Raw genomic sequence first — 11,756 nt, 5'->3', positions numbered from 1 at the left:
TTTTGTTTCGGAGTGTGTATTAGAATGACGTCTAATGAGTCGGTCGGATAATAAATATTATAGCATTCATGTTTTATTGAGAAACCTCCAGATTCCTTAACTGAAATAAAAATTATAAATGCATGTTTATTTATTTCACTTCATTTATATCAAATTGTATTGTTTAATTCTTAATGATACATTCCTAAAACACAGTTTATAAAATACAATAATAGTACAAAAATGTTGATTTAATGGAGAATTTGTTATACAATGAACTATGTAGAAATAAATGTTGCTTTAAAGGGAACCATACAATTCACAATCCAGTACAGCAAATCTGTTCATAATTATAATGTAATAAGTCCATTAAATAAATATATATTACCCCAGTATGCAAGTAAGCATGGCTTCTCAATGTTAAATGCCATTATAATGATCTTCAAATTAAAGAAAGTCTTTATCTATTTTCACATTCAATCTCTGTGTAGCTGACAGTTCTTCTTCCCCAACAGTTTATTGGGAGAAGCATCCCTTTCCGAGTTACTGGCTCTACCAGAAGTTCCAGCTGGCCAGGGGGCTCAAGGACTGGGAGTTCAGTTACCCTAAAAAGTTTTGAATATGCCCGACCCACCCGAACCATCTCACCTGCAGAGACTGTGGGATTTGGACCTTTCAGCTGACGCCAGTACACATTGAAGTGCCGTACAAGCTCCATTGGGTAGCTCCATTGCAGCGTTGCATTGAGATACAAACAGCACGAATCGGAATTGGGAGGTGGACCAGCACCACGCAGCCACACAATGTCAGAAATAGAAACATCTTGAACTATTTCAGGGGCCTTGAGTAGACTGTCTATATCTAGGAACTTGGAGAAGAGAAGAAAAGGAACAACTAATCAATTTCGGCACATTAAAGCCACTCACAACTACGGGTAATTTGGAGTGCTCAATCAACCTAACATGCAAGCTCCACTGCCCTTGAGTAATATTATATACTATATAATATATAATACTATTTGCCTCACACAAACAACAATGATGGACGGTCTCACCATTATTTCTCCCATTCTGCAGCTGAAATTTGTGTCCAAAGGCTCCCCAACCAACTGGATGTTAACACAGACTCCTCGAAGAATACAGCCTTGTAGGTCCAACTTATAATACCTTTTGAATAAGAGTAAATTTAATGCAGTCATTAATGTGCGTTATTTAAACTTAATAGTTGAAGTTAATAGTATTATAAGGAGTTTAGGAACTAACAGCATATGAAGGACCTGAATAGCAGTTTTACCTGACGCTCCAACCTGTATTCGTCCAATTGTCACGAAGACGAGGAAACTGCTGAATTAACTCGTGTTCTTCGTGGAGGAGAACTGGAGATGCACTTGTGACTGCGGACAGAAATAATAGTAATTAATTTGTATTTGTTCAAGCAGTAAAAAAGCATTTAGCCTTATCCTGATATCTGATGTGATATTTTGCATTTAAATAATTGACATAATAACAAAAAGAATGTCAAAAATAATTTTTTGTTGTTTTTTTAGCAGAGAAAGAAAATTACAACAAATCTGGCCCTACTTAAAAAGCAATCATTGCTGAACCTAACTGGTTTACCATTTGTGGTCAAAATAGGACCATTACCAGGCCACTGGTGGACCAGGGTGGGTCAGAAGATCTACAGATAAGTGGAAGAGCAAGTGGCGGGGTTTTTAACAAGGAAAACACGCAGCGAATTAATTAATAAACGGGATTTTGGTTTCTTTGTGTGTCTGACATATGAAGGGATTGACAATAAAGCTGACTTTGAACTTTGAACTAATAACTTAATGCCGGTGGAATTTTACTGCCTGCAGTACACTCAACGGCCACAAGAGGGCCCCATGTTGTTATTATTCTGTCTCAATGGGATTTAGCTGGTAAAATAAAGGTTAAATAAATAAATAAATAGATTTAGAAAAGAAGGCCATGAGAAACTTACTTTTTATATCCTGGTTAAGTTCATCTGAACTAAGACCAGCATCAGTTATCTTGAGCTCCAGCGATACTGCAACTTGAGAAGATGACTTGTATACAATGCAGAAAAGGGTGTCGAATAGAGGCACATGGACGGAGAGGATCCTGTAAGTTTGAAAAGCACATGAAAAGACAAGATGAGGGGATCATAATATTCTTCCATGATGTCAAGCTGAGCAAAATTGAGACAGACTTGGCACAGACTGGAGAAGTATGTGTGGCAGGGATGAGACCATCTAGGAGTAATGAGCAGCCTCCATTCCAGGCATCCTCTGGGCAACCACGGCTCCTTATCCAGCCACGACCTTCTAGTTGGTCTTGGTAGTACAATGGCTGGATTTCCTGAGCAGTCAAATTGAACCAATTCTTCTTTGTTTCACACTAAAGGACACAAATGAGGCAAACAAATGATCATTGATTGATGGAAAGATAATAATGATTTTATGCCGCCTCTTTCAGTACTTTACCTTTCCTTTCCAATAGACAGAATTTCCAAAGCCCTGACAGAAGGAAGAAACGAAGGGGAGCGTCACGGCTAGACGATGAATGTACAGGTAGTTTTTCAGAAGAGCCCAGAATCTACAGATAGAAGTTTTTTTTCAATGATCATCAGATTCACAGATCTCGGTACTTGATATTATATGAATCAAACTTTGGTGGTCATCTCACCTATCTTGGAGCTGGCGAAACTCTGTCTTGTTTTGGGTCTCATACACCCAGCCAGGAGCAAAGATAGCAGCTGAAAAGTTGAACTTTCGGATGACTTCCAGTGCCTGTCAATCAGAGAAGGTAATTGATATTATTTTTTTTGTTGTGGAGACAACAATATTGCAAATTTTCCTTCTTGTTTGTAAACGTGTGGATTTTGTCACAAATCTATATTATTGGTCAGTTATTTATTTTTTACAAATTATTGACCAATCATGAGTGTTTAAAAAGGCTTGTATTATTAATGGCTTAACAAACATGTCGTTTTTTATCCTGCTTCCTGCCAAATAATTATTTCCCTTGTGTATTTAAATTTTCATTCACATCACACCATATTTTTAATCAATAAAAGTTATTTTTGGACCCAAAAATAAATACATTTAAACACATTTCCCCTAATATATTTAGGTTTTAATTCAGTACTCAACGGCATGTTTTTTATTCAATAGACATTCGTATAGTGGACCAGAAAAAATAAGTAAACGCTTAATAAACACACAGACGCAAAATACCTTATGGGTTTCAAACATCCCTCCTATCACCTTTCCACGGGCAAAAACATCAATCCCCACATAGATGTCAGCTTGACGTCCAATGGTTTGACTGTAATTTGTCATCCACTCAAGGTTTTCTACTGTCCAGTTGTAGTTGGTGAAGAAACCATCACATGAATCAAAAAATACCCTGGAAAGAAAGTGAAAAGGAACGAAATGAATTATGCATCCATTGTGAACCGTGCAGCAGACGTGCTAACCACTCGATTACCACGCTACCCGAAAAAGTAAACCCAGGAGAATTTTTATTGATCAAGAAATCAATACCTGTTCAATTTGTTTAATTCATTCTGCCATTTGAGGTCTCCATTCTCAAGTACGCTGTCATACCAAAGGACCATGCTGCCGGGGACTTTTTCATGAATCTGATTTGTGAGATAGCGCAAAAACAAAGGTGTTTTCTTCACTGCAACATCCTGAAAAGAATGGACACAAAATACACACAATTACAGGTGGCATTCTTTTTTTTTTTTTTTTATCAATATCTATTTCCAAGGACAATGCACTTCTGTGTACAAAATGTATCTATGAATGCAAAATGTTTTAGAGCAAAACTCTGTCAGATGTGATGAAGTCAATACTCACACTGAGTGTGTTCTCTATATTTATAAGCCAGCCATCAAATCCATAATAAGAGCTGATTTGAACCAGCTTATCAGCGACGTCACGGTAAAGATCTTCTTGAAGGAAGGCCTCACATGTCGCTGCTCCATCAGTCCATTCTGTGATGAAAGTCCCTAAGTAAAAACAAATACAAAGTCAATGAAATGATGTACATTTAAGTTCAGAATTGAACTACAAAAGAATCATGTGCTCACCAAGAACAAGAACACCATGTTTATGTGCAGCATTAGTCCAGACTGCAGGAGGAATGGTCACCATGTTGTGTGTAAAATAATTGAAAATATCAATGTACTGCCAGTGGTAGAAAGCATATGGAGCATCTACAGCTGCACCTTGAACAAACCTTGACAAAGAAAGGCATAAAGTGTTACCCACACTATGAACATCAAGAAATTAGGAGTTATTTGTAATGTGCGAATGCTGGAAAATGTCATTAATAAATACAGCACAGCATCCTATTGCATGGGAGAAAAATGGCATCAAAGCAAGATTGGAAAAATTCCCTAAACTTTTTTTCAATTGAATAAATTGTTACATCGTCGTCAGATGCTTTGACACTTTGTCTCAAAATTTCGAATATGTTACACTACGCTACAATTATTTTAATATAATTTTTATTACGCTGCCTAAGTTGCCCTGAGGGTTAGAATTATGATAAAATGAATTAGAAAGCAGTGCCTTAATGTATATCTGGACATACCTGTCTTCTAGGTATCCACCCATCATGTCATGAGATACCAAGGTCCGACGTAAGCAATTGGGCAGTGCAGGTTCTCGCCCTGCTAGTGGGACTACTGCCACGTTAAATGGGTTTGCCTCATTTTGTTTCCATGACAACAGCTCATTCAAAGTCTGAAGACTACAGCTAATAGGTTCAGTTGTGTCCGCATCATAATGTTTCACTGAATGGGTAAGAAGACATACAATAGGGAATGAACAAAAAAGTAATAAAAAGTTGTGCTATTGACAATCTTGTATATTTTTGAAGAACATGTTTTAATGAACCATTGATGAAGTCACCAAACCTGGTAGTGGAGATGGCAAAAGATTTATGACTTCATGACTGTCATGGGAGTCCACTGGCTGATGCAAACAACCCTCCATCCTAGTGAGAGACAGAAGTGAAACGTATAATAAAATGCAGTTTGCACTTTTAATTTGAAACATAAAACATAAAACTTTTTGCAACACAAAAGTGCTTGGCAGTAACGCCAAACTCTGCTCCCGCAGCAATCGTATTTATTCTCAACAAGGAAGGTGGGGTGTGAAGTCTCTTGTGAAAGCTTCTGCTCGGGTCATCTCTGCAAACTGGTTCCAGCATGTGGCAGAGTTGGTCTTATCTCTTTATCCTCACAATGGTCAGCTTGTAGATGTTTACACTCCGGAGTGGAGCACAACTCAAATTTACAGCAAGCATAGGCAGAATTAAAAGTTCTAAGTCAGCACTTCAAAATAATCACATTTGGGGTCGATAGTAAGAGATTGCTTGATTAAAATGATCACAATAACAATGTATTTTTCCCCCCAAACATAAATAAAAAAAAAATAAAAAAAATAAACAAATATAAATAAATAAACAAACAATCTTAGACTCTACACTATGAATAAAATAATCTAGAATTGTTTATAGAAGTATTCTTCAAAACTAAATTGTGACGTCTATAAAATTATTCTTACTTTTTTAATTTTAATTTTTTATGAACACCCAAATGGATGTGGTACCCTCGCCGTCCTTCGGAGGATGCAGCCTGTGAATTCGGACACAACTACGGACCACGGTCGGTGTGCGTGCAGTCGTAAATCTTCCGTAGGGGACACCACAAAACATCCGTTCCGCAGTCAGTATGAATCAGGCATACGCCTTTTCGGGCCACATATGATCTCGTTTAGGACCACCAAAATCATAAGGCTGACTCTGATAATTAAGGATTATTTTCTTTAATCTGCGTCATCTGTAAAGTGAACCATAGTTTGGATGCTGTGCCATCCAAATCAATGAACTCGTCAAATTGTGGTTTTAAGTACGAAACGTCCCTGTTTACAATTCAACAGGATTAAAAACAGAGAAGAAAAATGTAAATGCAACAGAATCGCATCTATCTGGTACAGAGGCAATACTCTACCTTTAGTATTCTTTTTATGTTGCTTATTGTCGATTAACACATCTGCATCATCCTCTTGAATTTACTTTGGTATTGAACTTAGTCAAATACATCCACAACAGTACCCAAGTGAGGAAAAAGTGACTCGATCATCTCGGTCGGACTCTTAGACGGGACGCAATAAAAAGTCAACATGGGGCAAATCTCATTTCTGTATTTGCAAAATATACTTCCTCCTCCTCACCCTATTTTTTTTGCGTCCTGGTTGTGCCTCCACCCAGATTCAATCGAGGACACTACCTAACGACGAATTGAAGCTAATAGGGAGCGTAATGGGAGTAAGTCTGATATTTTGTTCATTTGTATCTTTGGGTTTATCTTCTTAATTGTAATTTGTTATAAGTAAAATGTTCATTTAGTCTTTAGAGAATGCAAATTTATCGTGTAGGTCTCCTAGCTGAAGCAGGAAGTCAACCGGATATTGGCCGAGCTTTGGCAAGACCGGAAGTACGTCACAGATTTGGTGTGCGGGGGAAAAAGAAAGGCACTGGAAACAAACCTAGCTACAGAGTATGTAATATTTACCGTGAGTATGCCATGCATCCTTTGCATGTAACACAACTACAAGGAAATTTGTCATTTGTTTTTGATCGGGTTATTTTTTAATACATAAGTGGAACGCGTGCATCGTGCATGTTACAGACTGCATTGCTTACCACGGCGTGGCACTCCGAGACAGATTCAACTTTTATGACTCGGATGATTAAGAACAATCACAAGCAACTTTAATTGTTTTTAGACAAATTGAGAAAAGCCACGATGGGAAACCATTCACCAAAAGTGAAGTTTTGTGTTGTTACTTTCATTGACAGATCATATTGACTAGGGGTGCTCGATTATGGATACAAAATCATAATCACGATTATTTTGTTCAATATTGAAATCACATTTATTTACATGATTATGAAATTGGAACAGCATTTATTGAACATGTTTGGAACAGTAATTATTGAACATGTCTTAAAAAAAAAAAACAGTCATGTTAACAGTGTTGGGGAAGTTCATTTTCTCCACAGACTAGTTGAAAGTTCAATTCAACAATTCTAAAATGAACTTGTCCAGTTCATAATTGAAATTTTATGAATTAGGTTTATGATTTCAAAAATTAAAAGTGTATAGTTCTTTTCTTCCCCAATCAAAAATAAAGTTGGTTCGAGCTGTTACCCTTTGGCATTTTGTCATTGTTTTCACTCATTCCATTCAAACTAGTATTCAGGTGCTATCACATCTTAAATACAAGAGAAAATTGCTTGAATTGTCTTTATCTTCAATGAATTGAAACAAAACCATAACTCCGATCCAGATTGTGCAAACACAATCTGCTGTAGGTACCAGACTAAAGTTGTCAACAACAGAAACAATGTCTCTTCTCTTTTTGCAGGATTTTAAATGTTTTGGACACCCTGGTCTGATACAGTCACCGAAGATGGCAAAGCTCCTGGGGTTTGATTTTTGGAAGAAAACTCTGAAAGAAGCCTGCTTTGTGGTGGCACCTATGGTGGAGCAGAGCGAGCTAGCATGGCGTCTACTTAGCCGTCGCCACGGCGCTCACCTTTGTTACACGCCCATGTTACACGCGCAGGTTTTTGTTCGTGATGCTAACTACAGGCGAGAAAACCTCTATAATGAGGTTTGTGAGGAGGATCGACCATTAATAACTCAGGTAAGAATATTTATTGGTACCCAGAAGTATGGCTAGACAATTATGGAAAAGAAATACCACATTGGGTCTGGCTTTCCAGGTTAATATGTAACAACCCAAGACCTACAAAGAATCACTGGAACTCAACTCTAAACTAAACAGGAAGTGAGCCATTTTTAATTTGCTTTTAAATTTGGCCCCATTTTTGCCTTTCCAGACATTTTTAGAGAAGTAGCCCCTGTTGACCGTTTGACCAAAATCTACCAAATGTTTTAGGCATATGTAACAGCCTAAGATTTACAAAAAGCCCTACTCCAAACCCAACAAGAAGACAGCTATTTTTATTTTCCTCTCAAAGTTTGCCTTTTTTTGCCTGTTTTTTTTTTTATCAAAGTAGCTTTTAATTTGTTGTACATTTTCAATCATTTCAATTCCAGTAGAAAAGGTATATCAATTATTCAGAAATTTTATCACACGGTATTGACATTTCCAACGTGTAGTGTTTATAGTTGGCCGCTAGGTGGCGAGGGTGTAATGCAAGTCAATTAGTAGAGTGTTTTTCTTTGCCAAGCAATGCCAAGTGTCCACCTTCAGAATTTTGATTAATTTAGAACTATTTTTTAAATAATTTTCTTTCGTTTCAGTTTTGCGCAAATGATCCCGAGGTGTTCATTCAGGCAGCTCTTTTGGCAGAGAAATACTGTGATGCCATTGACCTCAACCTGGGTTGTCCTCAGATGATCGCTAAAAGGGGTACTTGGGACTTCTACAGTAATTAAGCGTATGATAATAAATGTCATCGTTGACATTGTCATAAAACAGTTTTTGCCATTCTTGTAGGGCACTATGGAGCTTTCCTGCAAGATGAATGGGAGCTGTTACAAAAAATGGGTAATGTGTTTTTATTGTATGATCACAGTTCTATAAAAATAGTTATGAAATAGGACAGCGGAACCTCCTAAGTGAGCCACAAATCTCACTGATCACAACAATTTTTCTCATTTAACAGTCACATTAGCAAATGAAAAGCTGTCTGTGCCAATCACATGTAAGATCCGTGTGTTCGAGGACATCGAAAAAACTGTCCGCTATGCCCAAATGCTGGAGAAAGCTGGATGTCAGGTATGAACTCTGATAATGCACTAAAAACTCTTGAACTAAAGCTTATGTATAAGACATATGAAATATTTATGTTGGTAATTAAGCAATCTAAATTTGATCTTTTGTTAAATTTTTGATGGTTTAACAATTATATTTGGGGAAGGAAATCTATTTTACAAAGATAAATAAAATGTTTTGTTTTTCCTCATAGCTACTCACGGTGCATGGAAGAACCAAAGACCAAAAAGGAGCACTGACTGGAATTGCTAGTTGGGAACATGTCAAAGCAGTTCGGTGAGCTGCAATGATCACATTTCAATCCTTGATTGTATTCAACTTTACATAATGTACTTTATTGAAGATAAACTGATTGTTCTGTACTTCTAAAGCAATGCATTATTTTGCAGGAAGGCAGTAAATATTCCTGTCTTTGCTAATGGCAACATTCAGCATCTAAGCGATGTGGAACGCTGCATTGAAGAGACCGGTGTGCAAGGGGTCATGAGTGCAGGTGTGTAACAAGTGGTCTTCATAAGCATCCTTTTTTTTTTTTATTAACGTAACTTTCTGTGTTATTTAGAGGGTAACCTTCATAACCCAGCACTCTTTGAAGGACGTAGCCCACCAGTTTGGGAAATGGCAGAGGAGTACATTGAGGTGGTGAGGCAGCATCCCCCGAGCAACTTGTCCTATGTACGAGCCCATCTCTTCAAGTTGTGGCACCACACGTATGTGTGTCTTTTTCTTTCTGTGTCATTGTATGACAATCACACCACAATGTTTACATTATTTTCCCCCAAGATCCACTCACTTTCTTGACTCTACTTTGAAATTTCTGATAATTTTATTGTGCTTGACATTTCTTTTGAATTCATCTGTCTGTGTCTTTTCACTTTGGACATATTAACACACATAAATTGACGTTGTATTTTATTTTGTTTTAGGCTTCAGATCCATCAAGACCTGAGAGAGGAATTAGCTAAAGTGAAAACTCTTGATAGTTTGGCTAATGTTAGTAACCAGCTGAGACTGCGATGTCAGGTACATCTGTTTTAAAATGATATCAGAAGAGAAATATTACGACCCCGTATCTTGAGTTTTTATCTGCCTTTTAGGAGGAGATTGCTAGAGAAAATGAGATGCATAAGGAGAGCAGCCTGCCCTTTCCTCACTGGATCTGCCAACCATATGTCAGACCACCGTGAGTATTTACCTTTTCCTAATGTGTTTTGTTTTACGCCTCTATATTTGCTTCATTGCCCTGATCTGTAGTTACTGGTGATGTATGAATATAATTAAATCTTAGCTCAATATGTTGTGATAAAACAAAGACATTAGTACGTATGCCAGGTCTGAATACTTTTTGTAATTTCTAAAATTTGCTGTGGTGATCAAGCCAAATGTCAAATGCTAATCCGTATCTTCTTTTCATACAGGCCAAAAGAAGTTAACCAGAATTCACAAGTGAAGTTGACAGGGTGCCAAAAGAGAGTACTGGAGGACAACACTGTGTCAGGTCAACAACTTTCCAAAAATAAACAGAAGAAAAGATCCCGCAATCCCGACAAGAACTTCTGTCCTGATCAGAAACGTAAGTTTAATTTGTGGAGAAAGAAGTCAGACTTTGTATTATTATAATTTTGTCTGTTCCTACTGTATTTGAAACATGGAAAGTGTGTTTTTTTTTTTTTTTGTTTTTTTTTTTTAAAATAACATTTAATATTTCTATATTTATAGGAGTAAGGAACATCGTTTTGGAGATTTTCTTTTCATTAATACAATCTATATCTTTTTATGTGTAACTATACAGTTTCTATATGGAAAACATATTTTGCAAATGGATAAACTATTTTTTTCCCTCCCAACAGCCAAGTACATCAAATGTGAACAGTGTGGCAATCCAAAGGTAAGATGTCAGTTTAATCAACTCAACCATGGGCATGTAGTTCTCGGACATCCAGCTTTGAGCTGCTGAAAGACAAAACGATTGTTTGTTGAGTTGCTTGAAGTATTTAAGCGTTTTTGTTTCTACTCTTTTAGGGAAATAAGTGCGTCTTCAACCTTTGTCGAGGGTGTTGTAAGAAGAAGTCCTACAAGGAGGTGGCAAACTGTTTAAGTCAGTATATGCAAATTCACACACACACAAAAACATATTCATTAATTTGTTCCATATTAATTTGTGAAAGGGTGATTTTACAAACAGCGCATCAGCGTATCCTAAAAAAACATTTATCGCTGTGTCGAATCGTGAGGGCAATTGTATAGTTACACCCTATTATTATTATTTCTGATTACAGTAATTGTGATCAAAATGTTTATACTACATGGAGGAGAGTCAGTGTTAGTAAAAAAAAAAAAAAATTAAAGTATGTGTTAACCTTTGTTGACAGGCCATGGACTTAAGTTTAAGACCAAGGCAGATGCAATTAAAGCTCAAGAGGACAAGAGAGATCCAGAAATTGAAATGGAGAAAAACTGCATCCCACCACAATCTCTTCAGCATCAACCCACAATGCTGCAGAAGTACGAGGCATAGCCTCCACCATGGATTGGACAACTACCATGTCTTCCTTCTTAAACCTTGTGAATATGCTCTGAGCTGCCATAGGTTTTGGTGCCTGAACTACCTGTAATTTTTTTTTCCAGAAAAACACAAATAGGTGACAATTTTATGTCCAATTTTATGAAAAAATATTTGAAGGAGAACTTCAAATCTAATTAATATACAGTAATTCAACATGTTCAGACAGCGTTAGTAAAGCACCAATATTTCAGCTAACTTGGTGACAAAAGGTTCAGTCCTATGTAATCACTGATGAAAGCTTAAAAGCATTGCATGGACCTCTGCTTTGAATATTTAATAAACCATGCTATGATGGTAGATGTTGCATTTGTCCAATAATCATAATGAAATGTGTGAAAGTTGAGGTTTGACCTCAGTTACCTTTGACCCCAGCTATGAAAACATTGA

The 11,756-nt window shown here is 37.0% G+C and overlaps 2 protein-coding genes across 4 annotated transcripts; one reads left to right on the top strand and one right to left on the bottom strand.

Annotated features, from left to right (window-relative positions):
• Positions 1–106: 106 nt before the first annotated feature.
• Positions 107–6,372, bottom strand: engase (endo-beta-N-acetylglucosaminidase). The gene is made up of 15 exons (XM_061304146.1): positions 6,227–6,372; positions 6,004–6,147; positions 4,906–4,985; positions 4,581–4,782; positions 4,075–4,223; positions 3,842–3,993; positions 3,524–3,672; positions 3,215–3,386; positions 2,664–2,767; positions 2,462–2,573; positions 2,188–2,375; positions 1,960–2,099; positions 1,273–1,372; positions 1,034–1,145; positions 107–847 (listed from the first exon to the last, which is right to left on the bottom strand). The coding sequence occupies exons 3-15, from the start codon at positions 4,982–4,984 to the stop codon at positions 440–442; spliced, it is 2,067 nt and encodes a 688-aa protein (XP_061160130.1). The 5' UTR covers position 4,985; positions 6,004–6,147; positions 6,227–6,372; the 3' UTR covers positions 107–439.
• dus1l (dihydrouridine synthase 1-like (S. cerevisiae)) lies at positions 6,242–11,666 on the top strand. 3 transcript variants are annotated; one of them, XM_061304150.1, is made up of 15 exons: positions 6,242–6,320; positions 6,431–6,552; positions 7,424–7,705; positions 8,329–8,437; positions 8,525–8,575; positions 8,694–8,806; positions 8,997–9,079; positions 9,193–9,296; positions 9,366–9,513; positions 9,730–9,826; positions 9,901–9,986; positions 10,222–10,376; positions 10,654–10,691; positions 10,826–10,901; positions 11,176–11,666. In XM_061304150.1, the coding sequence occupies exons 3-15, from the start codon at positions 7,469–7,471 to the stop codon at positions 11,319–11,321; spliced, it is 1,443 nt and encodes a 480-aa protein (XP_061160134.1). In that variant the 5' UTR covers positions 6,242–6,320; positions 6,431–6,552; positions 7,424–7,468; the 3' UTR covers positions 11,322–11,666. The 3 variants fall into 3 exon arrangements, with proteins under 3 accessions (XP_061160134.1, XP_061160132.1, XP_061160133.1); XM_061304148.1 differs by having other exon boundaries at positions 6,244–6,320; positions 6,431–6,568; XM_061304149.1 differs by lacking the exon at positions 6,242–6,320 and having other exon boundaries at positions 6,423–6,568.
• The last annotated feature ends 90 nt before the right edge of the window (positions 11,667–11,756 follow it).

Source organism: Syngnathus typhle, linkage group LG17, assembly GCF_033458585.1.
Source record: "Syngnathus typhle isolate RoL2023-S1 ecotype Sweden linkage group LG17, RoL_Styp_1.0, whole genome shotgun sequence".
Classification (NCBI taxonomy): Eukaryota; Metazoa; Chordata; class Actinopteri; order Syngnathiformes; family Syngnathidae; genus Syngnathus; species Syngnathus typhle.
Note: the sequence above shows the minus strand (reverse complement) of the source record. Positions and strands in the feature narration are given on the sequence as shown.

Coding starts and splice junctions, on each gene's coding strand:
- engase (XM_061304146.1), bottom strand. CDS start 4,984: ATGGAGGGTTGTTTGCATCAGCCAGTGGACTCCCATGACAGTCATGAA. Junction 2,768..3,214: donor GGATGTTTGAAACCCATAAG/GTATTTTGCGTC, acceptor TCTGATTGACAG/GCACTGGAAGTCATCCGAAA. Junction 2,574..2,663: donor TTTCGCCAGCTCCAAGATAG/GTGAGATGACCA, acceptor TTCTATCTGTAG/ATTCTGGGCTCTTCTGAAAA.
- dus1l (XM_061304150.1), top strand. CDS start 7,469: ATGGCAAAGCTCCTGGGGTTTGATTTTTGGAAGAAAACTCTGAAAGAA. Junction 8,438..8,524: donor TCAGATGATCGCTAAAAGGG/GTACTTGGGACT, acceptor CCATTCTTGTAG/GGCACTATGGAGCTTTCCTG. Junction 9,297..9,365: donor GCAAGGGGTCATGAGTGCAG/GTGTGTAACAAG, acceptor TGTGTTATTTAG/AGGGTAACCTTCATAACCCA.